Raw genomic sequence first — 26,181 nt, forward strand, 5'->3', positions numbered from 1 at the left:
ATTACTACTGATGCTATTCTACCTCCTCCTTCTGCTACTTCCGCTTATTATTTGTTATGGGGAAGGCAGGGCTCCAAGCCCTTTACATGTGTAACATATTCATTCATTCTCCACAATAACTTTATTAAGTAGGCACTATGTTAATTCTCATGTTCACAGATGGGGAAATTAGGGCATGAAGAGGCAAAGTGATGGCCATTTCTCACTGCTAGTAGCCACAGAGGGAATTTTGACTCTTTGTTTTCTAAATAAATTTTAAAACAACTTTCAATTTGCACTGGTGAAAATCAGTTTGAATAAAATGACTCAGAGTAATCTGCACAGATTGTTATGGCACGTAAAATGATGCATTTGTAGCACTGAGACTAGTACTTGTTGCAATAATAAGAGCAGCCAATACTCTTTGAACACTTTGTGTGCCAGGCATTGACTTAGGTTTGTTGCAGCCTTCTTTTTTTGAAAGATAGTTCCTACGTTTATTCCTGTGTTATAAATGAAGAAATTCAGACAGAGTGAAGTTAAGTAGTTTACAAGGTCCCACAGCACATAAAGTAAGAGATGCAATACAATTACTGGTCTTGTTTGCTGACATGATGTTCAAAGAAGTTCTGTAAAGCATTTTTTAAAAGTTTTCATCTTACAAAGCATAGCTATTAACTAACCACTGCTTTCCAAATATCACCAGGAACACAAACAGACATGTCACCTTGCTCTTATACTTCTGATGCCCAAGCCGGAACTTCACGTAGGGGTCACTCAACCCATTGGAATCCATGGCCTTGAGGTCTCGCCCCTCAATCAACGTGATACTGACTATTCCTCGCCAAAGATGTGATTTTCTGTGTACATCTGACAGACGTAAACTTTGGGTCTGAAACTTTTGGCAAAAGAAAAAAGAGTTAGCTTATTGTGTTTTAAACCAAAGTATCTCATTTGGCATTACCGTTTCCAAAGAGAGTTAGCTTATAGTGTTTTATACCAAAAAACCTCATTTGGCATTACCATTTCCAATGTTGTAACAATTTTTCAAAAATAAAAATGAGGCAGTTATAAATTTTAAATAAAAATTATTTATGGATTATTTATTAATTATGCAATTATTAATAATATATTATCATCTCATGAAAAATTTAAGGTTATGTAAAAATGGTGAGTGCTCAAAATAAAGTCTAATTTTTCAGCTCCTTATATTACAAGCTGTAGGTACTTCAAAAATACCAGAGAACATTTACATGTATCAAATATGCCTGTGTCAAGATGAGCATAAAATAAATATAAATATGAAATATAATATCATCCACACTGTGATATTAATTTTCAATTATTTATGGACTTTTAATATCTTTTTTTCATGTTACAAATGGATTTTACAGGTTGTTTTAAGTTGTAAGGTTAGTTGTAAGTTCCAGTCACTTTTAAAAGTCTTTATTGCCATATTAAGAGTTTCAGCTCACTAAAGAAGTATTTAAGGTACCATAAAAGACAAAATCAATATGTCCACACAAAATGTCTTGCCTATGTTTGAAACTTGCAATACAAATTTTAAAAATTACATATGTGACTTATATTGGCAGGTATGGTATGTTTATTTCTCATTCTAGTATTTAAATATTTTCTTTAATGTTTTTTATTATCCTCAATTCTGAGTCACAATATTCAAGTCAGTGAACCAAAGCTGAAATTATGAAAATTAACAAGTCTACTAAAGATGTCTATATGTTCTCTTTGAATTAAATAGCTCATAAAACAAGCCAGAAAAAGTGGCTATATGTTAAAATCTTTACAATCTGGATTCAGAAACACAGAGACTGCTATTTTTTTCATATTGTCAAGTATGTTTTCTTCAATCATTGTCATTTCATGAAAAAATTCAATTTTTCTCTCAACTTCATATTATTCCACTTCTAAATTATGAATTAGCTCCATTTTTTGTCCTAATTCCTTCTATGTAACATTATAATGTTATAGCCTATTTTGTATAACTCCCCCTTCCACTTTGAATTCCTATTTTTATTCTACATCATAGTAATGTCAGACACGTTTATCTGTCATCATCAAAAGTCATGCATTTCAGGGGCTTTTATTAGGAAAATTAAAACTACATTCTTTAAAAGATAATACTTTTAATATTTGAACATTTCAGTGGAGAGCTTTCTAAAGCACATTATATACTTCCCTACCTTGGTGATCAGCAAATTTTGAACAACATTGCTTCATGGTTCCACCTTATTAATAGCAACATGGACCTTGGCCTCTATATTCCTCACCTCTGTGAGATCCAAGAGCAGTGTTCCACTACGTTCTGAAGTGCAACGCAGGTTCATGGGGCACCTGTAACTTTCACAGGACTCCATGCCCATTTCACCTAGAGCCCCACTGCTCCCATCTGTTTTACACATTGGATTGTCTTTGAATCAAGGATTTCTCAGATTAATATAATTGTTTAGAATTAATTGCACCAATCGATCTTCAGTGTTTTGTTTTGTTTTGTTCTAAGATTTCATACTCATTATCTATATATATAAAAGGCTAATATGCAAAGTGTCCCCTCAGGAGTTTGACCAAGAGACCAGTTCAATCGCTTGCTATGACATGTGCTGACCACCAGAGGGTGGCGCAGAGCAAAGGAAGCCCTGGCCAGCAGCAGGAAGGCCCCAATTGGCCCTGATCGCCAGCCAGACCTAGGGACCCTACCCATGCACAAATTTTGTGCACTCGGCCTCTAGTTATTATATAATGCAGCAATAGATTTCAGCATCTGTCTGTCTATTCACCCTTCCCCTTCCACTACAGTTGAGACCGCCTCTGACAGTGGACTTTAAAGATAGGATTCTAAACTTTGAGTCTGAAACTTTTGTTAAAAAATAAGAGTGACAAAGAAGGAAAGAAGAAAACGCATTTTTTTGGGAAGCAAGAAGAAATAATTATGTTAGCGAAGACCAAGGAATTAATAACTACCCATTTATAGAGAGCTTTAGAATTTAAAAGTGCATATGTATACATTGTGTCCTGTAGTTTCCACTAAAATCCTATGAAGCAGGAAGGCAAGGACTGCTATTTCCAATTTACTGGTGAGGAATTAGATGTACAAGAAGTTGACTTATGGGGTGGAAAGGACAAATAATGCTTTCCATGGGATGCTTCATGCTTTCCCAGAAATAAGTGGTTTGGCTAATAAATAGAGGGTATGTGACTAGAACCCAGCATTTCTGACCTTTATTCCTGAGCCTCTCCCAATATTTGTCTTTAGGGCAGAGACTCTCTCCTGGTTTAAAAGTAATCATTTAAGTATAAGGTTGCTAAAAGGTCACCCCCCAGTTTAATGAGTTGAATATATTTGAAATTCCAGGCTAGATTTTCCTACATGGCTGATACATGAAATCACCTTCTACAGCATTATTACATAAGCACATGTATTCATACTTACAATATTCCAGCTGATGAATATATTTAATGACATTTTCTATGCACTCTAGAAGCAGAAGCCATACATAACACTCAGTAAAATAACAGTAGGTTACACAGCATCTGCAGTCAGCAAGGCTAAGTTAGGTTCTTGAATGGCACCATGTCTGAAACCCTTATTCGCATGCTCCTGCTCCCATTTTTCACATGAGAACAAGAACTTGACATGGAGTGGAAGGACAAAGAATACTTTCCATGGGATTCTTCATGTTTTCACAGAAATAAGATGAACTTAATGAAGGCTTTACCTACTCTCATTCATTGTTACAAAATGCTTTTCTATAACCTGGAAGAACATTTCCAAAACCACTTGGGGAGCTAAGAGGGAGGGGTAGAGAGAATATTTCTATACAAAAACAGGGCTACTGAATGCAGAGATTAACTTGATCTCTGTGAAAGGTTTAAAGAGCAAATAAGGGTGGGGCTCCAAAGACACACTAATCAGATATCATTTTTAAAAGTGATTTTTCCTTCTTTAACTTTCTTTGTTTAAATGGTACTCTTTTAAAAAGAAGCTCCATTAATGTAGCTATGATTTGATTAACTGCATAGACATGAAACAGATAAGTAGTCTAAGTGGAAGAACTTGAAATAAAATTTTAAGGTATGGGGGAAGAGATAAAGTTAGACTACCAACAGTAAAAAAGGTAAGTGCTTAAAACACATATACACATGCATCCTTCTAGCAATTTCTGACTATGTAACTTGGCATGCTTTCTTATCTATGGTTTTCCAGACTGTACTCCATGGCCCCAAGTGTACTAAGAGAGCAATTCTGTGTGTGTTAGGGGTAATGGTGGTTGGGGGGGGGGTGTGTGTGTATGTGTTGAGAGGACTGCATAGAAAAAAATATATTCCATAAACAAAGATTTAACCTGCTTAAAACCTTTCGTACCGCTCACGAGTTTTCTCGTGTTTCGCGCCCATGGAAAAAGGAGCAAATCTAGATACTTATGTAAATTTTGTTTGGTCCCTCTTCATAGAGGAAAATGTTTTACACAGTACCATACGTTAAAAAAGTACTAGGAACTTTAATTGTTTTTGTAAATAAAAATGTTATAATTATTGAAAAACGACACCTAAAGTGCATTATGATGATTTAAGTAACGTGCAGTTTGCCCGATAACGTGCGATCCCTGGTGTATGTCTTAGAGATTTCTATGCGGTACAAAAGGTGTTAAGATAGTAATTTATTACTTTTACTTATATTTTTTAGTTGAAGTTTTGGAGAGCTCATCAAATGGGGGGGACAAGTGGAATTCCAAAACTAAAGAAAGAAAAACTTTTGAGAACTACTCAGTCTCCAAGGTACCTCTGAGTCTACTTGCTGCTCTGTTCAGGTTCCTTCCCTGTATAGTAGTTCCCCAAGAGTAGTCCATTGACCAATGGCATCAGTGTCACTTGGAAACTTGTTAGAAATTCAGATTCTTTAGTCCCATCTCAGACCAACTGAATCCAAAGCTCTGGGGGTGGGGTCCACATTCTGGCTGCACCTGCCCTCACCCAGGAGGTTCTGACCCATGTTCAGTGTGAGAACTGCTGTGCTAGAAGTTCTTCTCCCCTGTTCTCATAACTATAATTAATCCCTATGATTATAAAATTATCCACTCGCTGGCATGGATATGATGCATGCTAATTAAAGACCTGCTTCTAAATTTACTGCTTAGGAAAGCATATTGATCTAGACATGTGGAGGGTTTACAGAGAGAAGTAGGGACCTACTGAAAAACTAGGTGAAGTTTGTTTAGTATTTCCTTCCTTTGTTAATGTTTTTTCTCTCATAAAATACATCAATATAATACATATTAATTGAAATATTGACCAGTCAACTGAAAATTACTTATTGAGCAGCTAAAGGGCATGGAGTGTTAAACAAATACATGTCCCTCAATAAAATTAACATATTACAGCTGGTACTTACTAGTAGTTACTTAAGATACTGTTTTCAACTATGCCCTTGTTGAAATAGAATTCTATTTGAGGAGGGAAAGAAAAGAGGAGAAAAAATAAAATGGAAGACCAACCTAGCTTCAAAGCAAAGAACCAGCTCTGCAAAAGGAAGAAATAATCTTTAGATTTTTAAAGCAGTGGTCCCCAAGTTTTAGTGGGCAATTTGTTGAAATCAGACGGTCTGATCCTCCTGATATTTCCAACATGTGACCCACGTGGCTCCCACACACAGAAGTGAGACATCCTCTCTCAACGGGAATATTCATCTCAGTTCAGACTTCATAAAGGATATCAGGATGCCAGGCAACAAAATACATTTCAAAGTCTGAGTCAATGATATTTACCTTTAGTAGGATTTTAGAATTAGTGAGTTGGCATTTTAAAGAGAATATTAGTTTATGTATATTATTCCTTAAAAAGAAATACACGATTTCAATTCCTAATTATATGCATAGAAGAGGTGAGGATAGGGAGTGGGTTTTCAGAATAGTAAGCCGGGCATGAGAATTCACAGCTCATGCAAACTCAGAAAATAAATAAATAAACGGAATGGTGGCACTTACTTGTGCGTTTTGGTAATAAGCACTCTGAAGCTCTGCTCTGCAGAAGCCCAGGACAGGGAACGCAGGCCTGCCGCACGTCTGGATGGAAATGAACGATCAGAGCTGTACGGGAAAGCTTGGTGCCCCTAGCAACACCTCATCTCAATCAGAGGTTAGCATTACTCTTCAAAAAACATTATTTGAAAAAAATATTTATTTGCTTCTTAAATCACTGTCAGAAAATGTCTTCTGGCAAAATGAAGATAAATGCCAATGCAATGATATAGTTTCCAGCCACTATTTTCTTTAGTAGCAAAATGCTGCAGCGGTCGAGAACATAAAGGGCAGAGATTATATGGTGATGCATCCCGCTTGGGTGGTTTCTGGTGTTCGTTAATAGGTGTAGCAGAAAAAGAAACAGCAAAATAAATCATAGAAAGAATCATTTTCCCAAGTCTGCCACTTCAAAAAGTTTTGGAGACTGTTTCCAATAATATCTTTTGTTTCCAATGTCAAAAAAGTGATAAGGTGGAGGAGGAAGGAGGATAAATGATGATGGGGAAAAAACATAATATATGTAATATATACACACACATATATACTTATACGCTTGTAACACACATATACACTTATATATGTGTGTATATATTTTTAATAAAGTGATAAAGCTCTAGAAGAACAATTGTTACATGAACAGAAAAAAGCTATGACAATGTTAACTGTTCCCACATGCTAATATTTTGTAATGATTAAAGAGATATCTCTAAAGTAATAGAGATGTTGCTCCACATAACACTTGCCTTTGTTACTAAAAGAACAACCCAAGTGTCCCTTCACTGCTATAACCAAGAGCAGCAAGAGATGGAGTAAGATACAGCTGAATATCAATAAATAGTGAGTTAAAAGTTTGTATTTAATGACTTCTAGAACAGCTAGGCGTTTCCAAACAACAGTATGATGAGATGAGAGCTATCAGATTTAACATCAAAAGAAAGTGTTAGATTAGGCCAGTCTGAAAGATGGATTAGATCACACAGAAAGAAATAAACTTGTACTGAGCAGCTATTATGTGCTGGAGTTTTCATGCTCCAGTGTTTTCCATGACAAGTATTTTTAAGGTAAAAAAAACAACAACAAAAAAACAACAACACTGAGGCACAGAGAAGATACCTGACTCAAAGCCAAATGGCTACAGATTGGCAAAGCTGAAATTTAAATCTGTGGTTGCTGATACTTAATTGATTCTTTTTTCCCATGATATCTTATTTTTAGACAGAGCTTAAGTTCATGATACAAAAGAAAGAAACTAATTTGTACAGGATCTGTTGAAATATTTTGACTTACATTTAAAGGAAATACATTCTTGGCTATTAATTATTGAGAAAGGCTAATCAGGGACTTAGAAGTAGAAGTCAGCAGGTGGTAATAACTGTAGCATATAATGTTTAGTAAAGCATTTGAGTATTAACTGTATTCCATAAGAAATTATAGCCCAATGTCTATTAATAAGGTGAAGTTGTAGAACCTTGCATATAAATTGAGAACACATATATTCCAATTCTAGTTAATAAAGTTTATTAATTCCATTTGTTGAAAAACTGAATCACTAGTATCAGGAGATATCCTATTATTCTAGATCCTGATTAAAAAACAGATCAAAACAAAAAAATCTATTTAGACTTAACATGTGGCTATAGGAACACTCAGCTATACTAATCTCCAGAAATGTGGTAATAATCTTTGGCTTTTGTTATTCTGGATTTTATTACCTGCACACAACCTAATCCTTCCAAACGAGACCCAGACACTGTGAATCTGGAATGAAAGACGTTGCTTGTGCCTTTACAGTAGCTGTGTGTGGAGTCAGCCCTTTCCTCTATTTTTAGCACAGAGGGTGCACATGCTTTTATTTAATTAAATGATTCGCTGAGACACTACAAAGAAAAGATAATGACAGCCTAGAATGACTGTTTTGTGCTGCAAAGCCTGGAGCGTGGAGCAATTATTAGCTCAATACCAAGGCACAGGCATGTTCTATCGTTTCCTTTTCCTGCTGAGTTTATTCCTGTGAATTGCACCTGGATGATGAAGTTCAACAAGTAGATTTGCTCTACAGCCATCCACCCTCTCAAAGCACGATTGCCTTTACAGAAATCCCTCCCAGTGCTTTGTGCAGCCTAGTTTGAAGCATCTCATCTAATAATAGAGCTTCAATCCCTTTTATTCTTAGAAGATGATTCACTGACACTATAATCCTTAGAGAAATTCTCCTGGTTTTTATCCTTAAAGTTTCTTTCCTATTTCTATTGCTTCTTGATACAATTTACAGTGTCAGGAAGGTATTTATGTTTACTTCAGATGTTTTAACTACCCTCCCTAAACTTAATTGTGGCCAAACAAAAGTTCTAAATCTTTTATTATATTGCCCCACATATACACTAATAAAAATCATCAGATATTTTATAATGTTGTTGGTTTGCAAAAGTAATCTATCAATTTTCACCAATAATATGGTGTGAAACAATAAATTCTAGGTTTGACTTACGGAGACTTGGTCACTGATTTGGTAAAATGGGACCTCAAACATTGGCTACATCATAGCCCTCAAACACATCCATCCATTGGGGGCTTAAGAAGCATGGAGAAGGTTCATATAATGCAATAAGAATTTGAAAGGGTGTCAATAAAGACAAATCAAGAGGCAACTCAATTTATACATCATATATCTATTCACCATTGACCCCCAAAGGAACTCTGCTGCTTTAAGTCTTCACCAAAACATTTATTTCTATGACATTCAGAGAGGAAAACATTGGTCCTGATCATATCATCTAGGTACTTCAGGGCAATGGACTCACTTCTCTGGGCCTTAGTTTCCTCATTGACAAAATAAATGACTCCTAACAGTTCAGCCTGTATGATTCAATTTGTCACTTATTTTCAGAAAAAAAGGACATTAGATCACTATACCTAAAATACAAAAAAAAAGTTACCTTCTAAATAGGCACATTTCTTATTCTAAAATAAGATAGTTCAAGGATTGAGAAAGGTTAAAAAAGAATACTTAAGGATGAATGCAGCCAAATGGGAAGTACTGATAACTGGAAGACTCATTTGGAAGTAGCAAAATGGAAAGAAGATGTTGAAAGGGAAATCTTAAAAAGTATCAGTTATGGAGTTGGCCCTGATGACAAGACTTCATTCATAATAATCAGTCTGCACATTTGATGCATAAAGAACAAACTCAATGCAGAACACCCCTGAATTCTGCTCTCTTGGCAAAGGAGTATGCCATATGAATTCACCATATTTGTGGGTCTTAAGAAAACAAAGACAAATGTTTGAAAAAATCCATTTTCTATTTAGGATAACGGGACAATTCAAAAGCAGTTACTCTGTTCATGGACATATATAAGGAATTGTTATTATTTTAGCAAAGATACAGAATTATATCAGTGAAGGCAGCCAGCAGTAGACTGAAGGGAAATGAAGAGGCTATAATAATTAAAATAAGCTCCCAACAATAAAAGGTTCTAAAGAAAACTGTGTGTGGGAGGTGCAGATAATAAATAGATGTGGCTTATTCTTGCTCACTGGTCAAGTCAGTGCATGACTTAATCTAGTACCTGCCAATCATCTTGAGACACTACAACAAATCTTAATACTCTAAAAGAGAAAGGTAGTTCTCAGTCATGAGCAGTTAAAGAGCCAAAAAAAAAAAAAAGAAAATGGCAAAGACCTACCAGTGTAGCATTTTTATTGCAATATCAATTGCTAAGAGAGTCATGTACCAAGCGTGAATTTTCAAAGAGAAAAACTCTTGCAAGCAAAATCATAAGTGCGTTAGTAATAAATCATACTGTGCACAATGCAGAATTATAGTAGAGGAAATAAAGGATGAGAGTTCATTATGTTTAAGTCATGAAAGAGTAAATAATGTTAAATTGCAATGGCATTTAAAACAAATTCTCTGTGGAATTTTTATTTTTTTTTATTTAAATCAAAAGCAGAGTTGCTGTTTTCTAATTTATAAGATTTTTCAAAGAAAGAACACCAATTATCTAGTATCTATATAGTATAAAATTACTGTAATAGAAGAAAATTTTCTCAAACAGATGAAACAGATTTTAAAAGAAGGGTTAAGACCCTCAATGGACCCTTTAGACCTCACCATCATGTTCCTGCAAGGTCTGGGGGCCTCTAAGCTGTTAAGAATTTGGGATAAACTTGGTCCCACAAGGAAGTGACTTCAAGCAATATATTAAGTATATGAAGTTCTTGGATTTTACAAATGAAGAAATAAATCAGTCATATGAATGACTTAAAATCAAAGTTAATAAAGAAGGCAAATGAATACATTTGAGAGCCTATTTTAAAAAGTAAATTTCTTAGTTCATATTTAACTTTTAAAATTACTATTTAGAACCAAAAATCAAGATTTTTAATAAAAAGATTTAGACATTACCCTCCAAAAGAAAGACTTCACAGAGAAATAAGATCCAACCACTTCATTGTTTGAGAGGTCCTAAAAATAAACAAATATTTAGCTAAATTTTGAGGTGCTTTTGAGAATACTTTATTAGCCCAACAAAATCAAAACAAATAAAAGCTCCAAAATTAAAATAAAACAAAAGACAAACAAAAAAACCCAAAATTATATATTCTAAGTACACCTTGGGTCTTTACAAACTAAATTTTTTTCCTTGAAATAATTAAAGCTTTTCTTATTCATGTCTGATATCAATAGTAGTTAAGTATAGAGAGGATTATTTCTGTAATTTTTTTTAAAAGTCTACTTACCTCTTAATTCTCAAGTGTTGATTAATGTACCTGAAAGTCTAACATTTTATTTTAAAAAGAACTGTTTAAATATATTTTAAGAATTTGAAATAGGCCAGATAATATCTGTTCCTGTTAACAAAACAACACTTTTTTAAAAAACAACAGAGTGTTTTTAAAGAATAATAGCAGAAATCTTACTTATAAGCACAAACCTAGTCAAATTTGGTTTAATTTTTTACTAAGTCTTCCTAGTTTTATTATATATGTATATATAATATAAATGACCTAGTTAACTTGAGTTTTCCAAAAATAAATTTAAAAAGAAATGAATGCTGAGAAAGGTGGTTATTGGGTTGTAAACAAAACAGTGCATTCATGTTGGGTATTTTATTACTTAATCCTGAGATTTTTATAATGTGAAACCAATTCAACTCTAGAAAATCAAAAAACATAGTTACTTACTTTTAAACAGAAAATTCAAATTATATGCACCCTTTAAACTTTAATGCTGTTTCTAGATGTTGGTTACAGTAAAATTAAGGGAAAATTGTGATAGTTATGGGAAAGTATCAACCTTTGACGTAGTGATGAAGAGGAAGTAGTTTTGTAACTTATTTGATTATTCCATGATTTTGTGTTAGCAACTAAGATTGTACTGGTCCAACCCCTCAAATGATGCCCCATGCATAGTAGATGCTCAATAAATATTTGTTGACTATTAATCACTTGGAGTTTCATTTGGGTGAGCATATATATTCCTTCCAAATGTAATACCAAAACTTATATATCTCATATAATAAAAGCCTAATATGCTAAGTGTCCGGTCATCTAGTCGGCCATTCAACCAATCAAAGCATAATATGTTAATGATATGCTAAGGCTGCTCAACCACTTGCTATGACATGCACTGACCACCAAGGGGCAGACAGTCAACCCGTCGATCAGTTGCTATGATGTGCACTGACCACCAGGGGGCAGACGCTCCGACCGGTAGGTTAGCTTGATCGGGACTGAGTGAGACAGGCCAGACATGCCCTAGAGTCCTCCCGTGGTCCCTCCCCAGCCCTGATGATGCACTGGTGGGGTCCCTCGGCCTGGCCTGCACCCTCTCACAATCCGGGACCCCTCAGAAGATGTCAGAGAGCTGGTTTTGGCCCGATCCCACAGGCCAGGCCAAGGGACCCCACTGATGCACAAATTCGTGCATTGGGCCTCTAGTCAGAAAATAATGAACTAGACTACTTTAGGATGTGCATCACTTTAAATAATTTAAGTTTAAAAGTAGAATTAAATCAGAGATCACCTATACAATCTACCTGTGCTTTTTATATGAAATCTATTTCTTGAAACTACTTGCATAAGGTTTGGTCAGGTAGCATGATTAATGTCAGAAGTCATAGGGGAAAAATCTTGAGTTTAAGACTGTTTTACTATCGCTACAGAGTTATAATTCATTTACATTTACAAGTATGGTTCTCATTTGTCACACTTAGCACATTGTCATATCAATTTTTGAAAAAAATCCTTAAGGAATATACTTATATTTGGACATTGGGCATAAACCTTAGGTGATATGGCTGCTGTCTTTTTTGATACTATACTATTGTTTAACTCAAAAACCTTATTCTGATTTTTAGAAAAGCTGCATGTTTTCTTTTTTATTGCCAATTCTTTTCTTACTTTGATTCCCAGTTCTTTTAAAATGAAGCAGCATAGTTAGCAACATGTAGAAAATTTTTCAAGTATCACATTCAAGAAATTATTGTTTGAAGTCTCCTCACACAAATACTTTCCCCAGAATCAATAACAAAGGCTGTGAAACTAACAGTAACTTTTATCTTAATGTAAAATGTGTTAAGGTGCCTTAAATGGATGTGAAAGTCTTGACTCTAGACTCAAGATATTTGAAACAAATAAAACAACCGCTTAGCATCTATAAATACTGTAAATTCATTTAAGTGTCAGGTGCTCTAAGGTGACTAATATTGAAACTTTACCAACTCCATACTTTCCATTCTTCCTCAAATTGACACAGAGGATAATGACCTAATTATGTGACTGGTATAAAAAGAGCAAAATGAGATTGATGAATTGGGGGGGTTTAATGATCAGAATTTTTTAAGTTTTAGGAGTTTAATTAATTGAGGTAAAAATACAGTCTTTTATAATAGAAATGTTAATGCTATTTGCCCTGTTCATTGCTGCATTTCAGAATCTGAATCTCAGAAGCCTTCATTATGAGATTGACTTTATAGCATTTTTAAATAACAAAAATTTAGGAGCATAGTCAAAATAAGGATTTTAAAAAGAATTTCATACTTCCTTCAAAAACATATAAGCATCTCATTTTTTCAAATACATAAACATAATACTTTGAAATGAGGCACCAAAGGAAAGCCATTTTGGTCACTCACAGTTGAGAGAGTCAATGAACAAGGAAGTTTCTATTTTTTGCAGTGTTTAAAATATTACCTATTTATTATCAGTATATGAGGTTTTTGTAGAAAGGGCCTGATAATTGTTAAATAATGACTTTTATTTTTTACTATGGCTGACTGTGTGAGATACTTAAAAATGTGTTAATTTGTTTCCCTACCATTTCTTAAATTAAAGCACTTAGAAGTTTTCACTGATGCATTTTTAATGTGTCATCCAAGGTGTCAGGTTTAACTATGCCCTGCAGAATTACAGAGTTGAAAGTATTCTCTAGTTTAAATTAACAATATTCTTGCCAAAGTCTTATTAAAAATTGCTTTATTCAACCAGTGAATAAAGTGTTTTATAGTTCATTAAAATTATGCTAAGTGATTATAATAAAATCTGTATAAAAAGATATATTACTTGAAAAATAAGCCATTAAATAACAGGAGATATGCTAATGAGACATCATCACATAGTCTATATTATATTATTCAAAGGATGAACTCTTCTTAAAACAATTCTAAACTGCTTTTGTTGAGAATATGAATTGCAACACATGTATATATTATCACAATGGTTATTTCTCATACAATTAAAGTGATTTGTTGAAAGCACATAAGTTTATTATTATCACATCCACTGATAAACTCATTCTTCTACATGAACACACACATACTAATATACACAATACACACACACACAATAGAGTACAAAATAATTCCTGCTTACCCTCTGATAGAGGCAATTATTTCATAATTTTTTCCATTTATTTGACCCCATAAGATTTATTCACAAAATACATATGCATCTTCTCTTCTGAGCTCATGAAACCTTTTTGTTGAATAATTTAACCTCAGAATAAATTATCAATGATAAGCTTCTTTTAGAGAATAAAATTTTGCACTAACTCAAAGTGTTACCATTCTCTGCCAAATGCATTTGTCACGTAAGTAAAACTCTCTGACCAGGATAATTATCCAGTTGCCTACATTTAGGGAGACATTGATCCCTTTCTTCTTAAAATAACGTTTTTCTATAATAACTGAATCTGGGGAGAATTAAAAATATACACGCTGGAAATTATGCTAATAGAAAATCAGAATAAGTGTTTTAAAGGATGTTACCATCCCTAGCAGAGGAGATGTTATGGAATTCATAATTATTTACTAGTTAACATATCATTCAAATATAGCATATATTTTATATAGAGCTAAATCTAGGTATACTTCTTTTCGTACTCATTATTAGGTGGTAACACATTTTATCCAAATAATACATGTCAGTCCTGAACAGCAATTACAATTTCCTTGCCATCAAGTTAGCTATTCATCTCTTATTTCCAACAGCAAACACAACCTCATGTTATATGAGTGCCACAAATAATAAGATTTCCATGGAAAGAATCCATTATTGGCAAGACAAAGAAAATGACAAGCGGATATATAAGTAATGAGATAGTCCATGAGCTGATTCACTTGTATAGGGGAGATGCGCATATTACAAACAAGCAATGTCAATTTAGCTTTTCCCCTCTCCAAGTTTACTTCTGAAGAAAATACAAGGAAATGAAAAGAGCTCCTTAGTGGAGAGAATAAATAATGACATTATCTGATGATATGTAAGTCTTTGTCAGAAATTTTGTAATTCTCAGATTTATATTCACCTTTGGTGCTCAAAGATAGGATGCATATCACAGCCCTGATGTAAAAAAGCGAAAGACCTCATTCCATAAATCAAGTTTCCAAAGAATAAAATGACCTACTTGTATGAAAAAGTCACCTTTGACTTTGAGTATAGTTGTATAAAAAATAAGATACCTGTATTTGAATGTAATGCCAAAAATGTATATCCTCTTTCCAAAAATAAAAGAGGAAAAAATCCTTACACAAGGACCTTTAGAGAAGATTGAAATAATTAGAAAAGAGATTCATTTGCACAAAACAGTAACATAATAAACAGTAATGTAAAACTATACAGTATAGTTAGTTATCTCTTAGTTTCTCAGGAAGCACAATTTATGGTAGCGCCCCCTTACCTGTGGTGGATAAATTCCAAGACCCCCAGGTGATGCTAGAAACCACAGATAGTACCAAACCCTATATATACTATGTTATTTTCCTCCACATAAAAATTAATTTATAAATTAGGCAAGTAAGAGATTAACAATAATAAGTAATAATAAAATATAGCACTTATAACAACATAGTATAATAAAAGTTATGTGAATGTGGTCCCTTTCTCTGCTTTTGTAACACTAATATGAACAAATATAGCAAATGTTTTAAGGGACAGTGACAATTTGAATCAATTATCAAGTGTTCAGTATGTTCTCATAGGAAACACAAATGAGTGAGCTGATTTTCTTTTATTCAGAATTCTATATCCCCATTAAATTTTATAAAGTTGGAAATCCCTTAGGCTAAAAACCCAAAAGCCATGTTATAATATACACTAAAAATAATCCGCTACATACCCAAATGAGTGCAGAGTTAGACACAAGGAATTTTGTATCTTTAATGGCAAGCTAAAAAAGTACCAGTTTGATGTACAAACAGATTATTAATAATAAATAAAAATTCAAAAATTTTTAGATATAAAAATAGTGGAGATTAGACATTTATTATTACTTTTAAATTATTTTTGTAGAGCAAAGGAAAAGTAGATTTATGTTTACTCAATTTATCATTAAAATTAAATATAGATTAAATAAACTATTTAAAGACTTTATAGTTATTATTTTTATACTACAATAAAATGGATCATTCTTACCAATTAAAACAAAATACTACATAATATCCTGCTCTAGCATTATACCTTAACTACATCTGAAAGAGATAATATTGCTACATATTAATGGATTACAAATTTTTACACAGATATTATATCATAAATAGAAAATGCATGAGGAAAGCCAGATGCATGAATTTTTAAAAGATATAAACTTTTAATACAACACTAATTTTGAAATACAATGAAAAAATTGTAATACAAATACGAACAGTTCAAACACTTCCTTAAGACTTCTTGAAACTTTGTTTTGGTCAGTATATGAACACAGTGAACACTAAATCATAAGTATTCAGCAACTTTCCTTAAAATGTTTTGCATTTTTAAATTTTTTGTGTGAACCACATTATCTTTTGGTTATTAACTCTACAAAAATTAGGAAGAAAATGTATAGGAAGAAATATTTATTGAAGCAAGTTAAGACATTACCATAAGAGCGAAGACATTTTGATATGTTTTCTTCATTCACAATAATAAAAATGGCAAAATCAAAGAAAAATTTAATAGCATGATTCAGTCAGAATGGAAGAAAAAAGATTGTCATGTTCCAGGGTCTAAAAAAATTAGTCACTAGTAAAAATGAGTACTGACTTCTTAAATAGAAATTTGAGCAAACAAGATTTTTACAATCTCTTTGATTTCTTTTAAGGAGGATTCACATAAAAGTCGATTTCATTTTGATGCTTATTTGTGTCCAAGAGTGATACCACCACTGAACAAATTAGAAGCTTAGTTTACATCTTATATTTTTTACAAGTTATAAGAGCCAGGGCTTAGTAAGTTATAGGAGCCATAAACTCCTCTCACTCCCAAGAGTGTTCATTTCTTGAAGTGAGAAGAGGCAATGATGGAAAGTTGTTCTCATTATACACTCCAAAGATGTAGCAATTCAGGGATTTTTGAGTTTAGAAAACCTTAGGCTGAATTTTCGGTGAACAGAAACAGTAAGTTACATGGTTTTCCTTCTCTCTGACGTTGTCCCTACCCTCGCCTCATCATTTTATTCCTGATCTAGAGCAGACATTTTCTAGACCCTGTGGTACAGATAACAGAAACCAGATGCTGAGAATGATGCTGAGAAGTGACCAGAGATTAGCAAGAGGATGATTTGGGTGCAATTGATCAGTGTGATTTCTATTTACTTAAAAAGCAACACATGGTTTGCTGAAAGTTTATGAAAAAAATAAATAATTGAAGAGTGATGAAATCCTGTGTATAATTCGAAGAGGTATGAGAGAGATTTGGGAAAGCAGCTTGACTGATAGTTCTCAACAAGAAAAGCTGAAAGATCACATGCTAAGCATTACCTTACTTGATCTTTTCCAACTCTTCCTCATTAGCATTGTCTGCAAATGAAATAAAGCATTTTAATTATGTTATCACTCAGGTACAGAATAGGGCAGCCAGTTGGTTTCAAGAGGAAGCTTAACATTTAAACAGCAAACAGTTTCCAGCAACAAACTGTAAAAGACAAAAAATTGTTTTTCACATACAGGTAGAAGAAGCACCTTTAACATTCAAGCAGTCTTTCTGGTGAGAGTTCATTTGTTTTATTATTTACTTATATATATTTTTTACAAAAAGTAAAGGGACAGTACATTTTAAATAGAATGGAACATTTTAAGTATCTTAATTGTTGACTGGGGAAAAAACACACCGAGTCTCATGATTGGCGATTGTTCCTTTCGGTGGTGCAGGTTGAGGATATACCATGACTTTACTAGGTCTATAATATTTTTTTCTCTTCAAACACGTTCAAATCTGTTGCTTTGATGGCATCTTAGAATTGCCTCTGCTTAGATATGTAAGTGCTTTCGATGGAGAAAAATGCAGCACATTGTGATGGCTATTGGTAGATCTAAATGTTTAGTCATAACATATACCTAAAGAATAGTTTGTATGTGTGTGTGTGTCTTACTTAGTAAGATGTATTTATGGATACAAGTTTTAATTAAGGTTATGGTGGTTTGTGATGAGTGCCCAAGATCATTGGTCTTTTGTATAAAGTAAGTCATAAAAATCCAAAGAATATTTTATTTGCTCTCCAGTTTTAAAAAATTTTCAATAAACACTGAGGTATTAACTTTCTAATTAACCTCTATACCCTCTCTTAGCTTTTTATTATCCTTAAGGCAGATGAAGTGGAGAATAGGGAATATTTGGAGCAAAGAATATAACTTAAAGGAATGTTTGTCATATTTGTGTAGCAAGGACATGTACTGATACCTTTAAGAACTATATCTCTTTCAACAGGATTCACTATAAAGTAGAACCATTTCAGAAACCATTCATAAATTACAAAAATACAAGAAAGAAAAGATTTTAATACAAGATTTAGTTATATAAGAAGGGAACCTTTGGCCTAAACCCAGATATGAAAATTATGTTGCGTTTCTAGAGTAGAAAGTGAGAAAAGCATAAAATTGTCAAAGATAAGGATACATTCCTACTTTCTATAAATAGTGGTTTTATGGGTTATACTTTCTCTATATACTTGCTAAGTTAAATATTGATGAAAATAGGGAAGAATAATAGATTTCCTAAGGTTATAATAATTTCCCATTTTCCCCCCAAACGGTTCCAGGAAACTGCAAAGCATTGCTATTAAGTACTATTATAAAACTATTTTATATGTTTTCTAAGTACTAATGTCCAATTCATTTTAAAGTAACAAAACCCACCACTGGGTTGTGGAGATGCACATGTAATGGACATGTGGTAAATGTTTGTTGTTGATATAAAATAAGTTATTACAACCATCATCATCATCACCACCACCACTTTCCATCATCACTAAAAGGTAATTGGAAATCAAACATTTTTGTAGTATGACATATTCATAAAAACTGTGCCATTAGGAGTCAAAAATAAATGTTCAACTTTCACAGACAGCAGAGTTTCAAGGAACAAAGAATGGTAATTCTTAGAGACAATGTTTTGAGTCAAATAAACAGAACAATTAAGATAAATAAATTGAAAAGTAAAATCTCTTAACTCACGGCCATTTATCATCATCATCTAGTACCTAAGAATCTTATAAAATTCCATTCTGTAAGAAATGTTGTACTATAAAAAAAAAGAAGCTAAGAACATGAGAGAGAGTTGAATTTCAGGGTAATGCTACTCAATAGTATATGGATTCACTACTACTGGCAAAGTCACATCTCCTGACTCAGAACTACTGCATACTATTAAAATGTAAAACGAACTATAGGGTTGGTATTTTTCCTGCCTCTCAAAATTGGCTTTACAAGCAGGCGGCATGGTATTATTTTTCAGATTGAGACACTGGTACAAACAAAAAGTCAGTAGTAACTTTCTTAAGTGTAAATATGAAAGATCTGGCATTTATGGGAACCAATTCATTACTTTCTTGGTTGAGTATCTTGAGTTTTTTATTAGATCCAGTGACTCTCAGAATGGTCCTAGATCTTATAACAATATTTCTGCTTCTTTAACCAAAACAACTAACTAAATAATAAACTTGGAGTATCCCTCTCACAAGTCTTTTTTTTACTTTAGATGGTTGGGTTAAGGTATATTCAATTAAACTGAAAACAGGAGAAAAGATTTTAAAAAGTGAATTTAACAGACATACTATTATGCTACCTTTGCTATCTGTGAAACATGTTAGAAAAGAAAGATTGTTTGGGGAATGTTAAAGATAGGAGATGAAGCAAATTATAGAAAAAGAAGATTTTGTTTTTTGCTCTATGACCTTCAGCTAAGAAACATAGGAATTTGTTTTTTAAGGTGTCATTATCTAATAATCAAAAAAATTTATTAGCAGCTCAACTTTCTTTGAAGCCAATAAAAGAAATAAGTAGCATAAAAATATGGCCTGGCCGAAACCGGTTTGGCTCAGTGGATAGAGCGTCGGCCTGCGGACCTAGGGGTCCCGGGTTCGATTCCGGTAAAGGGCATGTACTTGGGCGGCTGATCGGTGTTTCTCTCTCATCGATGTTTCTGACTCTCTTTCTCTCTCCCTTCCTCTCTGTAAAAAATCAATAAAATATATTAATAAAAAAATAAATAAATAAATAAATAAGGTTGTTGTTTAAAAAAAAAAAAATATGGCCTGTGATAGAGCTACAAAACTGATTACTTTTTTAAAAGATTCCACAATCTCAATCCACTTTGTGCTTTTATATTTTGCTGTGATTTTTTTAGGCAATTACATGGCTTTATAGAAAGAAATTACAGAATGAGTAGATATTATATACACATATCATAAAATATATGTATCACATTTTTATAGGTGGATATTTTTTCAAATGTTAGCTATGAAATAATTCAGGAAAAAATAAAAAATAAACCAACATGGGAAAAATTTTAATTTATTAAAAGCCAATTAGGGTCAATTCATATGTTTCTTAGAATTTTCTTTCTTTCTTTTTCTTCTTTTTTTGCTTTAGCCAAGCAATTTGTAGGTCTAGGTTATCTAAGAGAGTGTATAACACAAATTAACTCACTTTTATTTCACAAATTCTCCAATGAAGAAAGTTGTGGATTGAACTCTGCTAGAAAAAGAGCCAGAAAGAACTCAAACACACCATCAGACCAAAATACCATACACAGGACACATATGTATTCACGACACCTTTTAAGAGATCAAAAACAAGACGTGCATTCAAACAGAAATGACAGTTGTATCATGCAACTCATCAGCATGCCCCCATGAAAATTTTGGGTTCTCCTACACACAATGCTGGAAACTTTATATATATATATACACACACATATATATATGTATATACACATCTGGGATTTAAAAAAAAGACTCACTAACTCAATGAAGAAGATTTTAATACAAGCAACTATGAAATACTTTGGCTGTTACTTATACTGTATTTCTTAAATTGCTGTGATTAGACATTGCATATTTTAGAGGCCTTAGGGGATTCAGCAGGCTGATAGGTTTTTCAATGCATTCTTTAGTTTTACTGATTTCCAGAACTGGCAGTCCACACAAGGAGAAGTCACCCAACTGCATTATTCATGACATTTATTGTCAGTATTGACAGTGTATAAAAAACTCATAACTGATTTAGAAATCCTAGCACTTTCAGATGCTAAATACTCTGTTTCCAGTTACTCATTTCTTCCTACTTTTGACAGTATTTTCCTAACATTAATGCTCTATTTCCTATTTGATTGTTAGCATTTATTTCTTAATGGCTCTTTAAACTCATATGCCATTTTCCATTTTAATACACATAAGTTAACTTTTGTAAACACAGGCATAAGAATAAACATGTGGTTTTAAAATAAAGTCTTAAGTCCCAAAAGCTTAAGTAATTTCTGAGTTAACAAAGAGAACAGAATTCTTCTAATTTTGCTGTGTGAGAGTCAATTAAAAAATCACCTTCTATTTCATCCCCATATATCATTCTAAATATTAAATGGAATTGGGATCATTTACTAACTGATTTCTGGTTTGCTGCATTTTGAGTAAGGGTTTCTCTAAACAAGATTTGTTCCTTGATAATGGGTGAAAGTTCAGCATGTCATTTTTACTGTAGCAATATGTTATGTATTCAGGAATATAAAAATTTAATTTGAAGACATATTGGATTTCTGGCTGGATTTAACCAAGAAAATTCAAATGTATTCCAGAGAAATGCATTTAGCTAATGCAAACATGTTACAAAATGAAAAAAATACAGTGACCTGCTTCTAATTCATTGTCATCATTAGAAATCTCGAGACAAGCAATATAGACTGATTTAAAGCACATTATCATTAACATACCAATTTTAAGAACTCAAAAGGAAACTTAAATCATTATTTAATATTGCTTGTGACAACCTTAGGGATTTGAATATTGAAGAAAAAAACATAGTATATTTTCCTGCACCTTTGAAGCATCCATTCCTTCAAATCCTCATAGATATTCAGCTACAACCCATTGAACAATCATTAGGTACAGAATCCTGGGCTAGGTTTTGAGAGATGTTATTATAAGGAAATCAGAAGCAATAATTTACATGTACTTTTTTTTTAAAAAAAATGGACTGATAGAATATAGGATGGAGGTGAGCAGAAGTATAGTATAGGTACATTTGGAGAAGTATAAGTGACATTGAAGAAAGCTTGGACTTAGAGAAGGTGAATTTTGCAAGAGTTTGCATGGCTGGAACAGAAGATACAAGTGAGGGAACATTGTTGGTGATTGAAGAACCTTAAAGTTCCTCATCAGGAGTTTCTGTTTAACCAGAGAAGTAACCACAGGTTACTGAACACTTAGAAAAAAAAAAAAGAGGAAGGTATAGAACCTAGCACAATGCTTAGTAGATAATCAGTAAGAGGGTTTTTTGTTGTTGTTTTTTCAAAATAGAAAAAGATGGTCCTTGTTCATAGTTTTAAAATCTCATAGCTAGTGTTACTTAACAATTTATAAATATTAATAAAATAGCCAAAGAACTGCTACATGGACCAAAGAAAAGGAGAAAAAAACAAATTATTATGTACTTGTTAGAAATGTTGAGTAAAACATATGCTTAGGAACCCAGATCCAAATCTAGGACATCAGACTCACCAGGATATTGAGAAATTCAATAGAATTTCCTATGAGGAACATTTTAACCTTCCTCCCCAACTCTTGACCCACTTCTCTATGGCCAATTCCATGTTCCCAGCTACTAATCACATGATCACACCCATGAGGAGGAGCCAATATAGCCACACCTGTCACCCTCCTCTCTGCTCCTCAGGTGTGGCCAAGGTCAGGATGGTTCACCAGCCAGAGGCAAGCCTGATATAGGCTGCAGCTGTCAGGCCTTTTCTGAGGCACTGAGTCCTGGCTAAGCCACTTGCTTCCCTGACGAAGAAGAGAGAAGACAAGTGAGAATCCACATTAATACAGGAGGCAAAAAGACAGTTTTTCAGTTGGCACAGAATAAATCCAGTGCTATTTAGGACTTTGAAGGGGAAAGATATGAAGTAAGGCAGTGGGTGAAAAATACTTGGCAGTAAAATATTTCTTCCAAAAAGCTGGGATTGAAGTAAAGAAAATGACATGAGGATTTCAGAAAGAACTGTTTGTGCTGGAGAGATACGATAAAGAGAAAGGAAAGAAAGAAAAAAAGATGAATAATGCCAGGTTTTTGATGTGTAACTGTTTTATGTAACCCACCTGTTTCTTTCCCTATTCATGTTTGAGAAATCACTGGTGATCAACAACCAGGCACTGAAATTGTTTTAAATGATTTTTTTCTAATTAGAAAGACATTGTGCCTAAATAAGTCTGAGCAGCTATGAGGATTGAAGGACTTTTGCAAGAATTGTTGAAGAAGAAATAGAGTTGGAAACTACTTTGCCTGTGCTGATATATATTTCTGTGAATTTAGAACAAATAGCAGTTCAATCATAAGATCACTTGATACTTATTTGATCCCTCAAGCCCTCAGTTTGATTGAGAGTACTTAATAAATATCTCTTTAATATAAAAATTTAGTAGACCTTCTATCATCACATCACCCAAATAGCTACATGGTTCAGGGATATACAAGACCTCAGCCACTTAGGTATTTTCATGTATGAAGTGCTGTCCTTCATTAAAACACCAAAGAATCCCAAAGCAAAAACATCATTCTATCACCAAGTTTTGTTGATTTTACCTCCTTTAGGTAAATCTAATCATTTCCCTCTATTTCTATCTCTGACAGGTCTGATCTAAACTTCCATTATCTTCCACTTGGATTTTTGCAGTAGCCTTCTAATTGGTTTCCAAGCATGTGTTCTCACTCTTCCATCTATTTTCTATTGTGCAGATGCAGAGCTATTTTCAAAAAGCAAATATGATTACGCCACTTCCCAGTTACATACTTTTCATTGGCTCCCACTGCTCTCCGAGGAAAGACCACAAACCTTAACATGGCCAATGGTCCCTACACAATCTGAGCATCCCTTTCCACTCCAATTGTTATCGTGTACCATGATCTTCCGCACACCCTGCTTTCACCTTCTCTAAGCTCCAATACTTTTTAAATTCCCCAAATGCAGCATGGCTCCTCTAGCCATAAGGCCTCTGCACACGCTGTTTTGTTCTGCTTAAAATGTTGCCTCTTTTCCTCGTTTTTGGCTTAGTAACTCCTATTTATACTTTAGACCTCAGCTCCTCTTTGACCTCCTTAGAGAATCCCATCCCCCCTACTGAAACAATTTCTCCTATATTTTCTGTTATAGCAACATGTGCCCCTCTTTCATGACACTTAAAACAGTTGTCAGCATACATGTTCTTCAGTGATTTTTTTATTCCCGAGTTCTCCACTGGATATAAGTTCTCTTATATCCTTAGGGTCTAGCACAGAACCTGGTGTATAGTAGGTTCTTATTGAGTACCACGTCCTCACCCACTCTTCTGTTATCACACATGGGCCTGTGCACACATACATACATTCTTCCATCATGCTAAGTTCTCACAGTAGGTATTATTTGCTAATACTTGTTTGAAAATAGAAATTTCTTCCTCACTGAATATAGACACTTAAATCATACTTAAATATTACCTAGGAATATGTGCATTTATTATTTAATTCTTTAAAAGATAGAGAAAAGTACCTATTGAGAAGGGTGAATTTTTCAATGATTTCAAAACACTAATTTGAAGATGCAATTCATTATTTTCATGTACAATTTAGAGAAAATATCAATAATACCTTTCAGAAAATGATATATACCTACTCTAATCATGCCTTATTTTAAGACAGCAACACGCACATTGCTGAAAGAACATTTGAACTTGCCTAAGAGATTATATCTACTCCTAAAATATGTTACGATCAGACCTAGTGAGAGTAGCTCCCGGTACACAAAAGCACATGGAGTCTAATAAATAATCTCTGGTAAATTGGGGCAGAAAGTGCACTGGCCAGCATACCAATGTGGGTCAACCCTGACATTTTTAATATCCCTTCAGCAGTGATATAGTAATTGGCTCCTCCGTATCCCTTGTCAGCTGCTCACAGCAGCATGATGTGCAAAGTAGAGACAGCCAGTGCTGGGAAATGGGTAGCACTGATATGGTAGTCCATCAAAAAGATGAAAAGTACTCACTTATCATTCAGCAAACAAATACCAGAAAGCAGAAACTCTGTTATCATTTCACTTCATTTTCTTTGTTATGGCACACCTGACAATATAGTCAAAATGGTAAGTTCTGGATACCTCCAGGTAGAACTCCAAATATTTAATTCATTAATAAATGTATTCACTGAATGAATACTATCATTTGTCTGCAACACAACATGTCTGAAACTGGGTAAATCAAATAATAATAAAAGATGCAAATGTGTCTCTTATTTACAACAAGAGGTTCTGATCTGGAGCATAGGACAGGAGATTTGAGTTCAAGAGATGCAATATACAAGGACTAGTGATACCAGGATACAGAAACAAAGGACAGGCCAGATTTTCATACGCTGCTTCTCTTTATTATTACCTCTGGGCTCAGAGAAGGCTCGCAAAATTCAAACAGTGTTTGAATGGACACCAGAGGGCAAGTTTGAGAGCATGAAAACAGCTCTACAAGGCTGCGGGGTGACTTACCACATCCCTGTGTTCTCCTTCCTTAGGTGTAAGGGTGACTGACAGCAAAATGATTCCAAGGTCATGGTCAGGATAGTGGGGATCTTTCAGTGGTAGAGTCACATCTGTAGGCCTGTGGTAGAAAATATTAAGATTCTGAACAGTTATTCAATGAATAAGCCAAAAATATATTTTATATCAATATTTTGGTCTTCCTTTATACTCCTGTTACAATTTCTGTTGTTATTAACATTTCATCAATGAATTAAGTTGTCCAATAAGTTTTGAGCCAACGGGGTATACTTGGGTTCACTAGGTAAGTTTCAGTCCTGTGTGGGGTTCTAGAAAGGCCATGGGGTCATTGGAAAGGCCAAAAAAACCACAACAGTATTGAGAAACATACACATTCCTGCTCTGTGATCTCAAAGCACACAGAATGTAATGGCGGGTATTTTCTATAAATTTGAGTCATAGAACTAAATAGGGTCACTTATTGACCACTATTTTCCTTTCACATCTTTAAATTTTTTTTTTAAATCAAGAGTATGATATTGAGTAAATAAATGAGTGAGAGAAGAGGAAAATACAAAATATACTTTGCCTGCTATACATTACAGACATACTTTAAAAACAATGTCTAATTACTTGAAATTCCAATATTTAAAACAGTACTTCTATTTTGTAGGTTTTTTTAAACCTATGCCTG

General features: G+C 33.7%; 1 protein-coding gene across 7 annotated transcripts in view; it reads right to left on the minus strand.

Annotated features, from left to right (window-relative positions):
* Positions 1-26,181, minus strand: part of MCTP1 (multiple C2 and transmembrane domain containing 1) — a 434,948-nt gene that overhangs the window by 192,874 nt on the left and 215,893 nt on the right. For 3 of the 7 annotated variants that reach the window (XM_070412340.1, XM_070412345.1, XM_070412344.1), the window contains exons 5-9: positions 25,497-25,608; positions 17,255-17,293; positions 10,423-10,482; positions 5,979-6,056; positions 707-877 (exon numbers count right to left, since the gene is read on the minus strand). In XM_070412340.1, the coding sequence (XP_070268441.1) occupies positions 707-877; positions 5,979-6,056; positions 10,423-10,482; positions 17,255-17,293; positions 25,497-25,608 (460 nt within the window). The remainder of the gene's footprint in view (positions 1-706; positions 878-5,978; positions 6,057-10,422; positions 10,483-17,254; positions 17,294-25,496; positions 25,609-26,181) is intronic. The other 4 variants (XM_070412342.1, XM_070412346.1, XM_070412341.1 and 1 more) reach the window with 3 other exon arrangements.

Source organism: Myotis yumanensis, unplaced genomic scaffold (assembly GCF_028538775.1).
Source record: "Myotis yumanensis isolate MYYU_CA2020_CCGP unplaced genomic scaffold, mMyoYum1.0.hap1 SCAF_4, whole genome shotgun sequence".
Taxonomy (NCBI): domain Eukaryota; kingdom Metazoa; phylum Chordata; class Mammalia; order Chiroptera; family Vespertilionidae; genus Myotis; species Myotis yumanensis.